We start from the raw sequence: 14760 nt of genomic DNA, 5'->3' as shown, positions 1-14760 counted from the left end.
TTATATGATACAATTAAAATAATGACATATAAAGAAAGCCCCTCTTGTCCTGAAAAAAAAAACAATATATAACTTGTGTGGGTTCAGTAAACGGGAAAGACAATTACAGCTAAACACGAGCAGCGCAGAAATGTTAAAACAGCCATTGTAACGAACGGGTACAAAAAGTAAAATCAGCCATTGTCACGAAGGGGTTAATATTCTTCTTTCTTCCTGAATGTATATACACAAGATATAAACTGCCAGTGCTGTTTGGGTGGCTGCAATACAACAGAAGAGTATTTAACGTTTTTATACATTGATTCTACAATTAAACTTAAGTTGTGTTACTTCTGGTTATGTATCAAGGTATGCCTGTAATTGCGTAAGGCTTTTAGAAAAATAGTGTATTTTATAGGCGCACTTTAACCTTCAGTCACATGTTCTAAGCATCGGTAACAGTAATAAAATTTACAATGGGCTCTATTCCTAAGCCATGGGCTATTCGCAAACACACCGTAAAAGCAATAAGTTGTTTTGCCCAAATGAAAAATGGCCGCATGCACATGGCTATATGAGCCAATCGTTTTATCGCTTTACTTATAACCACCAATCAGATGTTTCATTGCGATTTACCAATAGCGTGCGTGTTTATTGGCGCGCCTGCGCAGTTGATATACTGCGATGGCTATGGTCGTTGCGGATTGTTACCCACCTAGCTGTTTATGAAGACTGCAATATGGATAAAGATTTAGTCCAGCAGTGCCTAAACTACCACGGGCCTACCCTTCTGTCCCAGCTTAGGAGTGAGCAACATGAACACGCAGGGTTTAAGCAGCTGCTCGGGGACCTTGCTAAATGGCCCCAGTACAGGTAAATATAGCGCGGTGCATGCTGTCATGGAGTTTATAGGGGGTGTGAGGCGTCGAAAGCACACGTTGCATGACGTAAAAAATTCGAAAATACGAAAAAATACGAAACCTTAATATTGCACCTTTAATCAAATAATTGTATTGATATGTGCTCTGCTAAGTAGCCCACTAGTTGTAAAGTCTTTATTAAATGTTAAGGGTGCATTTCCTGTGTAGTTTCTGTTGCTTATATATTTACTTTTTATCTACCGTTAAATGTCTGGGTTTTTTTTATTAGGAAGGAGAGGAATGGAGATAATCTTGAAATACAGCAATTTATTGCAAGGAAAGCAGATCTGTTTTTTTCTCTGTCATGGAAATCCGGTCCACAAGAGAATGTGGAATCGCAGGAGTCAACGCAAGGTATTCTTAGAATATAAACAACCTTTTCTGCATGTGTGTGTATGTATGTATGTATATCTGTTTATTGAATTTCTGATGGCCTCTAAAAGATGCATCTGAGCATTGCATAGGGTAATGAATATTTAAAAACATTGAAACTAATGCCCGTAACATTGCCATAGTCTTTGTGACTTTGTAAATGGACTAAAGGATCTTTCAGCCCAAGTGATGTCACAACAAAAAGTGTAGAGCGACTCGCTGAATGCTGTTTCCATATAAAGGGGAACTTTCCGCGCAATATGTGTTCTTTTCACACTTGTGTTGCGTGCGTGGGTTTTTAAACGGCTTCAGGCAGCTGCATATTAGCAGTCTGTATGTACTTTTGCATCATTATCTCAACACAATGTACTAGGCAAACACCCTGACTCCATGTGATACAATAGTACCAAATAAACATGGCTTGTTAATCAGACTTATAAAAGTCTACTGAGGAAGGAACTACCTGTCAATGAAATAAAGAATGAACTGAGTGTTGTTTTGAGCTGGTAAAATCACATGACTTACAACAATAACTCATTGCAACAATATAGTTACTTAGTTACATAACCTGAAAAAAGACATGCGTCCCATCAAGCCTTTCTGACAACTGTTGATCCAAAAGAAGACAAAAAAAAAGATCCCGTTTGTAGCTCTTTCCAATTTTGCAACAAACTAGGGAAAAAAATCCTTCCTGACCCAGAATGGCAGACAGATCTCTCCTTGGTTCAAGAAGCTGTTTCCCCATAATTTAAAAAATATATCCCTGAATATTATGGTTTTCCAAGTATCCATCCAGTTGCTTTTTAAACGTTTGTACAGACTCTGATAAAACTACCTTTTGCAGGCAGAGAATTCCACATCCTTAGTGTCTTAACTGTAAAAAAAAAAAACCCTTTCCTTTGCCTTAAGGCGAAATCTCCTTTCTTCCAGTCTAAATGCGTTACCATGTGTCTTATGCATAGTCCTGTTTATGAATAGGTTTCCACACAATGCTTTGTATTGGCCCAGAGTATATTTATATAATGCTATCATATCCCCTCTGAGGCACCATTTTTCTAAACCAAACAGATTTAAATGAATTAACCTTTCTTCATAACTATAGTGCTCCATTCCTTTTATTAATTTTGTAGCCCGCCTCTGCACCTTTTCCAGTTTCATAATATCCTTCTTTATAACAGATGCCCAAATTGCACAGTGTATTCAAGGTGCCGTCTTACTTTTGATTTATAAAGGAGCAAGCAAGGAGAAGTTACTTGTGCATTCCTTACCCCGAAGTTTAATGCTTTGCATTTATCTATATTAAATTTCATCTGCCATTTGTGTGCCCAGTCCCCCAGTCTATTTACATCCCTCTGCAGCACTGTAATATCCTGCTCACATTGTATTACTTTAGAGCTTTGTGTCATCTGCAGACACGGAAACATGGCCTTGACCTCCTATTTTGGTCTGTAGGTAATGGTGGCCCATTGCACCCAATGATAAGCTACATCACTGCATCTTACAAGGTTTTTTTTCCCATGGGACTTTTTAAATATTTCCAAATATGATTTATTTCAGGCCATTATGCTGTCATGCCCCCCTTGGAGCAGTTCATGGTGATTGCCAATGAGGAGAAGAGAGAATTGTTCTTTCGAGACATAGAGCGTGGTGATGTTGTCATTGGAAAGATAACTTCTATACGTGATTTTGGTTTTTTCTTGGTGCTTATGTCTATCAGCAGCGGTATTTTAAGGGACATAGCAACATTGGAAATAAATGTAAGGATTTAAAAACGTAATACAGAATTATATTGGAGTGTTAAATTGTGAAACATGTTGTTCTAAATGAAATGTATTTCAGATATATATTATGTGTGTATAAACATTATTCAATAATTATGTATTTTATAGGCTTTGTGTCCCGTTAGAGATGTGCCTTCTCAAAGTAGCCATGGTGACCCATTATCGTATTATCACATAGGTGACCTAATCCAAGGTAAAGTATACTAGACATTGTCTTGGAAATTAAGTTGACATCAACATATTGGGGATAAAAAATATTATGAGACCACTACTTCCAAGTATCTATAAAACTTTTAATTTGCATTTTTTATCAGCTGCTGTAAAAGACATTGACCGTTACCATGAAAAGCTGACACTGTCTTTGCACAAATCTGCTCTTCCAAGCCATTTGTCATCTGTTAAGCTGGGAGTTATAAGTGTCGATGATATGCCTGAATACTACAGGTAAGGAAAAAAAAATATGGAACTACAAGTTTACCTTTGTTTCTGTGACAACCTATTCACTATGCAATGTCAGCTTTACTATAGTAATTCCAAGCACTCATAAGCACTCGTAATTTTTTTTCAGTGCGTAAAGTAATGAGAGGGGGTGGGTGTTGTTGGTAGCAAGACAGTCTACCTAACTTTCATTTGAAGTCTCCTCACAATCACTTGAACCACACTGCCAGAATATGATGTCATACCCTGGTGTTTCACTCTAGTAGGTTGTGTAATGCATTCACATGGAAGCGGTGGTTGCATGGTAGGCCTTACATGATTCTATAGGTCCATGGGCTGGTTTGAGGAGGTCCCTTGCTGGCCTACCATTGTCACTGCCTGCAGAAGTAGGGTAGTTGGGTAGCTCAGTGGCACAGTGCCTGAAAACTGCTGTTGCTGTTTTACAAAAAAGTGTCTTTGGAGCACCAATTATGTCTATTTTTGCATCTGTTCTTCAAAATGAATATTTTACTTCCCTGATCAGATTCTTAGAAAATACATGAAACATTAACTATTCCTTGTCTGGGTATGGTCATTTTTGCATTGCTGTGGGCTCTGATACTTCCATATCCTTTTGTTCCAGGAAAAGTTCTGAAATGTCTGATGTCTGTGGAAACGCTTATGAAAAAACTTTACAGCAATCCTTAGCATTTTCTAACCCATCGTATGTAGAGGTTCTCCTTAGTAAACTAGGACTAGATGAATCCAATCCACCATCCTTCATTAGAGCCCTTCAAAGGTACTGTAGAGTAACATGTGCATTTTGCTTACTCGAATTCCTGAACCACAAACAAGTTGTATATGTTAGTCTTATATTAATGCTCCACTGTGAGTGACCTAAATAATTTATTTATTAATACAGGGGAAATTTCTGTGATCAAGATTATGCTCCTTGTTTGAGGAAAAAACAATCATCTTCATGGGCCCTAAAGTGGTAAGTAATTCTCATTGGTATGTTAAAATGACGCAAGACCTCATTTTATCTTCCCTTTAATATATTTTTGTTTTGGTCCTTCAGCGTGAAGATTGGAGTTGATTACTTTAAGATGGGTCGTCATGTGGATGCTATGAATGAATATAATAAAGCTTTGGAAATTGATGCCAAAAATGTTGAAGCTTTGGTAGCGCGAGGTGCACTGTAAGTAATGAGTCTTGTAAACATATGCTTTAATAATAAAGCAGATGTGTTTTTTCCCTTGCCATTCCAGGTGGCACATGAGAAGAGAAGGCTCCGCCTACCAGGTAGGGCAGGAAATACTATAAAAAAAGGAGACCTCCCCCTTCCTCCCCAGTGTTGTTTCCTGCCCTACTCAGGTAGCGGTTAGGCTGAAGCTTACCTTTCCTTCCTTTTTTTGTTTTCTCGGAGCCCCGGGGGGGCGTCCTTTTCTGATACCCGGCAGCGGTCCCGTGTGGATCCAGGGTTCGTGCGGCAGCCTCGGAGGCTGCAACTCCGCGTGTATCGCGGCAACGCACACGAGGCTCAGTCCTCGTTTTGCTCTGCCCACAGCCCAGGGGGCTCACTGGGATGTATATCCCCGGGCTCCGGTTCACTCCGTCCCGGGGAATCCTCAGAGTGTGGCACGGCAGGAGGAGATCTCTAACCGGCTGTGCCGGTTTTCTCGGCACATGTTCAGATCCCCAATCGGCTTCACTTCCGGTGCAGCGACCCGGGGTCACGAGAGGTCAATTGGCTGGGAATTTCCGGATGTGAGGTTTCCGGCCCTGGGCACCTAAATGCCTCTGTATACAACGCCAGAATGGGTAAGATCTTTCCTTGCTGTTGGTTTCTGCACTGTAGTTTTGCATATACCTCTCTGCTATTGTGCCTGCCCGTGCCTGAGGATTGTCTACTGCCATTTCAAGTAGGTGTTGCCCTCTTTGCTTGGAAGAAGTTTTACGTTGCCTATGCCATTGTTTTCTACAGTTACAGCTTGTGTTTCTTCTCCTCAGTCATGTCTGATAAAAATCAGGATATCCCTCCTGAAGCCTCCCCACATAGGAAATCTGTGGGAAAGTCAAAACACAAGCCTGTTCATCCTGCAAAAAGACCCTGCATGACCCTTCGGTCAAAACGTGCAACCCCTGCTCTCGGCCTAAAGAAGTTTCCACAACGGAATTTACCTCCTGGTTGAAGGGGGAACTTCAGTCTACCTTTGACTGTTTTCGAGCCATGGCAAGCCCCTCTCAGGCACCCCTGCAACAACCTTACCAGCAGGGTCCACCAAATTACCTCCCGGTTAACCCGGAAGATTATTCGGCACCCTTTTGAATATGACTACAGAAACAGGGAAACTCTACTCTGAATCTACAGGAGGACATACCAGTTGCAAAACCAGATCCTTTTCAGGGTCACTCTAGGGAACCAAGAAGCTTTTTCCTTTCGATAATTAGAATTCTGAGGCCTGGGAAGTCCCGAAACTCGACACCGCAGTAACCAAGGCCACAAAAAAAAAAAAATAGCCATTCCGTTGGTAGACGCGGCCCATTTCAAAGACCCCATGGACCAGAGGGCTGAGGTCTGCCAAAAGGTCTTCTGAAGCAGCAGCGGCGAATTTCGTCCAGCGATTGCTATGGCGTCAACTTCTAGAGCCATTTAAATCTGGCTCCAACAGGCGGTGGAAGACTTTGCAGCTATTCGAGAGACTGAGCAGGTCGCTAGCAACCTGTCCGACACCTGCTTAGCAGTTGATTTCATCTCTGATGCCTCCATTGAATCAATCCGTACGTCTGCTAAAGCCACTGCGCTTTCAGCGGTTTCTAGGCGAGCACTCTGGCTTAAGTCATGGTCTGCTGATAATGCCTCTAAACACAAGCTGTGCAGCATTCCGTCCCAGGGGAGCCTCTTCGGCAGCGATCTCGACACGATCCTAGAATCCACCACGGGGGACAAGCACTGGTTACCTCAGATGAAAGGACCACCTCGTTTCAGATCGAGTTATTACAGAGCTCCAAGAGAGAGAGAGTCCTACAGGCCCTGAACCTCCAATCAGGACTACCAGTCCTTTTCGGGGTAAACCCTATGCAAGAGGGAGATTCCAGAGAGGAAGAGGAAGAGGCAGGGACAGTAAAGCAGGAAGGTCCTGACGCCAGCAGGCTTCAGGTAGAGGGCAGGTTGACCGGTTTCATTCATGCCTGGGAAGAGATCACCTCAGACCCCTGGGTCCTTCGCATCATAGGACAAGGCTATGCTCTGGAGCTTACTCACCTACCTGCCCGGAAATTCCTGCTGTCCATGCCCCCTGCAGATCCTTGGAAAAGATCGGGTTTCTTCTCCACGCTCAACAACTTAATTCTCGAAAGAGCTCTGGTCCCGGTTCCTCATCAAGAGATAGGAGAGGGAACCTACTCCCAAGTCTTTGTCCAAAGCCATCCGGGAAATTCAGGCTAATAATCAACCTACAGGTGGTGAACACCTGTATCAGATACAACAGGTTCCGGATGGAATCCCTGAAGTCCGCCACAGAGATCATTTCTTCAGGGGACTTCATGGTCACCATAGATCTGCGGGATGCCTATTTACATGTTCCCATCAGAAGAGACCACCAAGATTCCTCCGTCTGGCGGTTCCATTACCTCAAGCGATTCGACATTTTCAGTTTCGGGCTCTTCCATTTGGAATTGCTTCAGCACCTCGGATCTTCACGAAGCTCATGTCGGTGGTCGTGGCCTTCCTGAGGCAAAAAGGCATAAAGGTGGTCCCATATCTGGACGATTGGCTCCTCGTAGCGGTCTCAGCAACTTTGCTCCAGTCACATCTGGAGTTTTTTCCCAGGACCCTCCACGACCTAGGATGGCTAGTACACAGACTCAAGTCACAGTTACTTCCAAACAGACGTCGTACCTTTCTGGGAATTATCCTCGATTCACACGTACAGAGGACGTTTCTCCCTCGGGACAAGATCCCAAGATTGAGGGAATTCACACAAGCGGTTCTAACGAACAAGTCAGTGTCCATTAGAGCCATCATGTCTTGGCTCGGCCTGATGACCTCCTCCATCTCAGCGGTTCCCTGGGCACTTGCTCATGCAAGACCTCCTCAACAGTTCCTGCTGGATCACTGGGATCGCTCCAGGACGTCCTTTCGCAAGAACGTCCAACTTTCCCCCTTCGTTCGGGAGTCACTCGGATGGTGGCTGACAGCCAGAATCTCTCACAGGGGCTCTCTTGGCAGACGAGAGTCTGGGTGGTAATTTCCACCGACGCCAGTTTGAGAGGCTGGGGTGCTGTTATGGGAAGCTATATTACCCAGGGAACTTGGTCTCCTCGGGAATCAGACCTCCACATCAAATTTCTGTTAGCGGTCTGGAGGGCTCTAAGGTTCTGGTCTACAATCCTGCGACAGGTCCATCAGGATCCTTTCAGACAACGTCACCGTTGTAGCCTATCTGTCCAAACAAGATGGCACCAGAAACAGGCGCCTGCAGACCCTGACCGCTCAGATCTGCCGATGGGCGGAGTTCAGTCTCTGCATTCTCTCCGCGGTTCATCTCAAGGGTTCACTGAATCAGGAGGCGGATTACCTCAGCAGGAACTCAGTACTTCCGGGAGAATGGTCCTTACACAAAAGGGTCTTCACTTTCATCACGGAGAAATGGGGTACTCCTCAGATAGACCTGATGGCCACGCACCTAACCGAACAGGTACAGGAGTTTTTTTCTCTCTCTCCAGTCGGCCGTCCCCGAGCCCTGGAAGCACTCTCGCAGACCTGGGATTTCGATCTCGCGTATGTTTTTCCTCGGCTTCCCCTTATTTCCAGAGTGCTCCGGATGATTCGAGAAAACCCTCAGTGTCATCCTGGTTGTTCCTTTCTGGCCTCGAAGAATCTGGTTTTCGGACCTTATCAACCTGGCCATAGACGAGCACATGCTTCTTCCTCAGGTGAGGGATATTCTCGTTCAAGGCCCTGTTCTCCACCCAGATCCCTCCCGGCTCAACCTCTCAGCATGGCTTCTGAAGGGAGATCCTGACCTCAAGGGGATTAACTTCATCGGTAGTGGAAACGATTCTCTCCAGCCGCAAGAAAACTACGGCTGCTAAATACCAGAAGGTTTGGGAAACGTTTCATCACCTGGTGCTATGGGCACGAAGTATCCTCTCCACCCATCCATGAGGTGCTACGCTTTTTACAAGACGGCTTTGATAACGGGTTACAACCTGCTACTATCAAGGTCCAGATCTCAGCTCTCAGCAACTGCTTGGACTCCAATCTGGCTTCCCATCCCTGGATCTCCAGTTTTTCTAAGGGGATGTGCAGACTTCGCCCTAGGCTCCGTCCGTCGGTTCCACCTTGGGACCTTAACCTCGTGTTACACCAACTCACCACATCTCCTTTTGAGCCTCTAGAGGATACCTCTCTAAAGCTGCTCACCTACAAGGTTGTCCTTCTAGTAGCACTCGCTTCTGCTAGGAGGGTGAGTGAGCTCCAGGTTCTCTCCAGAGTGGAACCTTTTCTCAAGATTCTGCCGGACTGCGTTATCCTCCGTTTACCACCGGAGTTTTCTCCCTAAAGTTGTCTCACCTTTCCTTTCGGATCAGGAGATCGTCTTACCTACGTTATGTCCGGATCCCAAGAATCCCATGGATTGGAGTGGAGTCCATGGAACTCCACTCGCTAGACCTGCGGAGATGTATCCTGTCTTATCTCTTGCGTACATCCGCCTGGAAGAAATCCAACGCACTCTTCCTGTCCTTTGCGGGGACCCGCACGGGCAGAGCAGTGTCCAGGGCTTCCATAAGCCGCTGGCTTAAGGACGCAATCACCTTATGTTACATCTCCGCGGGAAGAGTGCCTCCCTCCGGCCTGAAGGCACACTCGACCAGATCCGTCTCGACATCCTGGGCTGAACTCTCCGGGGTGAATCCGTCTCTCATTTGCAAGGCAGCGACCTGGAGGTCGATTCATACGTTCGTAAGGCACTACAGGCTGAACCTTCATCTCTCTGACGAGTCTCAATTTGGTCGTCGTGTCCTGCAGACTGGAATCCTTCCCTCCCTATCTCGCTAAATCTTCTCATGTGCCACCTGGAATGGCAAGGGAAAGAAAGAATTCTTACCTGGGAATTCCTTTTCCTTGTCCATTTCCAGGTGGCACACTTTTACTCCCACCCATTAAATTTACTTTTGCTTGTCTATTATTTGCCTGAGTCTTTCTTTTTAACCACACTGGGGAGGAAGGGGGAGGTCTCCTTTTTTTATAGTATTTCCTGCCCTACCTGGTAGGCGGAGCCTTCTCTTCTCATGTGCCACCTGGAAATGGACAAGGAAAAGGAATTCCCAGGTAAGAATTCTTTCTTTCCTGTTTCTGAAACTGGCTATTTCTTTCGGAAGCATCGTTACAGATACTGTTAAATCTATACCTGTGACTACATTTTACTGTGTTTTTTTTTCTCATGAGACAGGCTGGGGTATGAATTTGTCATTCAATCCCTTTTACACCTGTCCAAGGCTTGTGTATGGGTGTTAAATCAATGTTGCATGTACAGGTATTGGCGGTACCCCCTGTTCTTTCTCCCCAAGCAGCAAGTTTCAGGATCCTATATGCTACCATCAAATAAAAAAGGGCTGAGCCAAGCATTAGCACTTTGCGGAGCATGGGAAACGCATATTAGTTTTCCAAGTAAAGTTTTACTTTACTTCCAAGTCAGAGCTTGAAAGTAAAGGTGTTCTCGCATGTATAAACCATTGTTTGATGTGAAACATGCTCTAAATGTGTTGTCTTATTCTTAGCTATGCTACAAAAGGAAGCCTAAACAAAGCAATACAAGATTTTGAAGTTGCTCTGGAAAATTGCCCTACACATCGTAATGCAAGAAAATATCTTTGTCAGACCCTTGTGGAAAGAGGTGGACAGTGAGTATTTTATTTAAAATCCCAGCAAAATTGAAGACCTTGCTCTTTTCTGCAGTGAGAAAGAAAGATGGGCTATTCTGTTAACCTGCTACTCATTATTGTAGAGGTTTTAAGGGCATGCATTCTCCAATCTCACCTCAAAGTGGTCTTGTTACTCTTAGAACAGTTTAGTTTGAATCCATTATATAGTGTGCGTTGTGAAACACTGTGCAGAGCTTCTAGGTTCCATACCTTCGTCGGCGCTCCTACAAGTAACCTAAAAGAAATTACATGAGGGGGTTTTTTTTTCCCTTAGGCTGGAAGAAGAAGATAAACTTCTAAATGCTGAAAGTTATTACAGCAAAGCACTGAACTTAGACAAAACATTTACGGAAGCAGATGAAGCATTAAGCAAAGTGCACCAGCGCATGCAGGTGATCCTTTTATATTCTCTCAATTCCTATACAAATATATTTTGCTGCTTATTTTTTTTATTTTATTTTTTTGGAGGTTGTTGTTATGACCAAAAAAACAACTGTACAACTCCTCTGTGTTTATCTGAACAAGACTAGGTATTTGTTTTCCTGCAATACTGATTTCTTTTTTTTTTTTCTTACACGTATCTCTTTCCTGCTTTGAACGGTGGTTGCTGTGGATATTCATTATTGCTCCATATGGAAACTGGACTGTGCTTCCTAAACCTCCGCTTTTCTAATGGACCTGGGGCAATTGAAAACTGGTTTGTATAAAATAAATTACCACACACTGATCTTTGATATATAAAAAAAAAAAAATACACGCAATATAATCTGTTTGGTATTTCTGGAATTTTGTGTAATTTTTTTTTCTTTATTACAATGCTTTTGGTGCTGTAAATTTTGTGTACAAATACTTTGATTCATCAAATGCCTGCTTGCATCTATTTTTAAATGCTTTACATAACTGCAAATGAACCATTTGTATCGTTCTGTGTTTTGGGCGGGTTAACTGGTTCTTATACTCTTGAATATTTTAATTAACATTTTGTTTTTATGTGACTGGGATTAAAAAAAGAAATCTTTGGAAAAAAGAGAGAAACAGGATGAAAAACCCAAAGAAAAGAAAATAGAAACAAGTGCTGAGAAACTACGCAAACTCCTAAAAGAAGATATAAGGTACACCTTTTAACCTGTTTCTAGGTTCCTGAGCAGAGGTGTGTTTAAACTAAATATACGGACAGTAAGAAAAAGTGGCCTTCATTTGGACTCACCCTGTTTGTGGTGGTGTTTAGAATTCTGTCTGCTTGACAAATGTTTGGGGAGATGGATTAAAAAAAGAAAAAGCGTTTACTGATCTTTGTATCCCCTGGTACTGAACTGTCTTGGTAGCAAAAGGAGATTTAGGATGTGATGCCATCAGATACAATAGTATATACTGTTACTGCGTAATCTATAGTTGAACAAGTACATTTTATTTGTGTTTTAGAAAAAGGAAGTGCAGACGTCGGTCTTCATCAAGTAGTTCCTTATCTGATACATCTAGTTCTTCGGGTTCATCCTCCTATAGTCACAAAAAACATAAGAAGAAAAAGAAGAGACGCAAAAGAAATTCAGAATCTTCAACCCAATCTAGGAAGTGTGCCTCTGTCTCTGTGTCGCATAAGGAAGAAGACTCGTATAGCCCTCCTGCTGACACGCTATCATCCTTTCTTGACCGCAAGTCGGATGTGCAGAAAATCATAGCAGAAAGGGACAGAGCTGGCTTTCAAAGGAGGTCCTCTATGGACAAAGCAAGAAATCGTTCTTTATCCACCTCGTCTTGTGGAACTGTGGAACCTTATGGAGGTAGGTCTGAAGATTCACGGGATTCGTACAGCAGTGCAAAGACTCAAGCAAGTAGCAGCAGACCATACAGTGAGACAACCAGTATTAAAAGTAGGTCTGGTAGAAGGGATTCTGTAGACTCGTACCACAAAAAAGATGACATGCTTAATGATCACTTCAAACACGAAGGCCAGAAGTGCTACAACAGAAAGTTAGAATCTAGTTCTGAAAAGAGACACGGGAGTACTTCTAGATTGCCTCCCTTAGATCAGCAAGGTAGTACAAATAGATTGCACAAAGATAATCCAAGCAAAGCTGGAAATGATCAGAATGGAAATGCATCTACCGCTAAGGTTGCTTCTGGAAATTTAAATGATATTCTGAGCCAGATTGCTCAATTTCAGAAGGAAAAAGGTAGCAAACCAAGAAAATAAGTTTGGTTCCCAAATCTGTCTTTAAATACTGCAAATGTTTGTATTGTTGAGCATGGGTGCCTTGCACCTTGTAAAGTCTATATTGACTTGCTATATCTCAAGCAAGCATTCTTACAGTGTGGGTTTTAAGTTGTATTCAAAGAAATGCCAGTCAGTCTAAAAACATGGGTTGTCTCCTGCAAAGCTAACTTTGTCACCCCTAAGTCATTTCTGCAAGCTTGTGTACTTAATGGACCAAATGGTAACATCATTGAACTAAATTATTTCCACTGCTGCCATATTTTTAAATGTTCAACTGAAAATAAAATAAAGTTCTTGCTCTTGTAAACATTAATGTTTATTAGACTTTATGATTACAATTAAATTATCTTTTAACCCCTTAATGACAGCCCGTACATGTACGGGCTCAAAATGCATTGCTTTCAATGGGTTTAGGGACCGCCCATTGTCCTTAAGGGGGTTAATAAAGCCAATAACTTAAGAACGGGGGTACTTCAACTCCTTGTTAACAATGTGTTTATATTGTAGGTACAGGGATGAGTATATAATCGGTGTTTATGTAGGCACTGCTAAACACTAGAATCCTGTAGTGTGTGGGTGTATAAAGTATTTGCTGTGTCCAGGTCCAACTTCTGTGGGGTGTGATGAAAACTCCAGGGATATGATTGGTATATATCGTAAGTGTTCCACTTTTAATAGGTTGCGAGATAACAGCGCCATATCTCAATTCCCCCCCCCCAACTTTGAACCAGTCTTAGACCCTCTGATCATCCCAATGGCCTGTTTCATAAACTTAAAATATGTTGCATTTAACTAACCTCTTCATGGTAGAGGTGTTTACCTCTTAAATAATGAGCATTTTGTACCATATTTTTAGCATTCTTGTTTAATTGTGACTCTTCCAGTCCATGTTTAATGCTCTTTTATGCAAGTTTTATAGGTTTTAATCAGACCCATTGTGACAGGTGTATAAAATGAAGCTCCTTTCCATGCTGTCTGCATTTAGAAACCTTTGTGAAAAGAGCTCAGTGAATTCAAGTGTGGTACTGCGATAGGATGCCACCGCTGCAATAAATCCATTCGTGAAATTTCATCCCTGCTAGATACTCCACAGTCAACTGTAAGTCATATAAGTAGAAAGTGGAAGTGCTTTAGCAACAGCACCAACTCAGCCACGAAGTGGAGGAACATGTAAAGTCACAGAGCGGAGTCACTGAGTGATGAGGCGCATGGTGCGTAAAAAAACAAAAATCGCCAATGCTCTGCCGATTCCATAGCTAAAGCTTTCCAAACTTCCACTGGCATTAATATCAGCACAAAAACTGCAGGGAGTAAGCAACGGGTGGTGTAAAGCATGCTGCCACTGGTCTCTGGAGCAGCGGAAATGTGTTCTGTGGAGTGACAGCTTCTCTGGCAGTCTAATGGGTTTGGCAGATGCCTGCAGCCCATTACCTGCCTGACTGCATTGTGCCAACTGTAAAGTTTGGTTGGGGAGGGATAATAGAATGGGACTGTTGGGGGGTGGGCTAGGCCCTTTCCAGTGAAGGGAAATCGTAATGCTGCAACATACCAAGACAATTTGGACGATGCTACGCTTTCATTCTAGCATGACTGCGCACCAGTGCACAAACCAAGGTCCATAAAGAGATGGACTGACCCGTGCAGAACCCTGCCCTCCACCCAATCAAAGACCTTTGGGATAAACTGGAACAGAGGCAGACCTTTCTTCTGCATCAGTGCCTGACCTCACAAATGCTCTATGGGATTAATGGGCAAAAATTCCCACAGAAACTCTCCAAAATCTTGTAGAAAGCCTTCCCAGAAGAGTAGAAGCTGTTATAGCAGCAGGGAGGGGGCAACTGCATAATGTCTATGTATTTGGAACGTGATGTCCTAAAAGTCCCTGCTGGGGACTGGAGGGCTAAGGGGGTCACTATCATCTGTCTCTACCTTCAGCACAAAATGAAGAGGCAGATGCTTACCAACACTGGCTTTGTTACATGATCATCACCAATCAGAGTGATCACATAATTTGGGGGGGGGTTATGATTGGGTCATTGGGGACTGCCTCAGTTGCAAGGCAGTTTCCCTCACCGTAAACCTGCGGTATTATGTCACCTAGCTCTTGCTTTGGAGGCAGTAAAAGTACATCCTGTGTCCTGAAGGG

General features: G+C 43.2%; 1 protein-coding gene across 2 annotated transcripts; it reads left to right on the top strand.

Annotated features, from left to right (window-relative positions):
• Nucleotides 1-663: 663 nt before the first annotated feature.
• TTC14 (tetratricopeptide repeat domain 14) lies at nt 664-12921 on the top strand. 2 transcript variants are annotated; one of them, XM_053460203.1, is made up of 12 exons: nt 664-852; nt 1129-1253; nt 2829-3028; nt 3161-3245; nt 3367-3496; nt 4113-4268; nt 4392-4463; nt 4548-4667; nt 10256-10378; nt 10674-10791; nt 11411-11511; nt 11822-12921. In XM_053460203.1, the coding sequence occupies exons 1-12, from the start codon at nt 719-721 to the stop codon at nt 12591-12593; spliced, it is 2136 nt and encodes a 711-aa protein (XP_053316178.1). In that variant the 5' UTR covers nt 664-718; the 3' UTR covers nt 12594-12921. The 2 variants fall into 2 exon arrangements, with proteins under 2 accessions (XP_053316178.1, XP_053316179.1); XM_053460204.1 differs by lacking the exon at nt 11822-12921 and having other exon boundaries at nt 11428-11511.
• Nucleotides 12922-14760: the final 1839 nt, after the last annotated feature.

The sequence above is a fragment of the Spea bombifrons genome, chromosome 3 (genome assembly GCF_027358695.1).
Source record: "Spea bombifrons isolate aSpeBom1 chromosome 3, aSpeBom1.2.pri, whole genome shotgun sequence".
Taxonomy (NCBI): domain Eukaryota; kingdom Metazoa; phylum Chordata; class Amphibia; order Anura; family Pelobatidae; genus Spea; species Spea bombifrons.
This window is presented reverse-complemented; position numbering and strand designations above follow the sequence as displayed.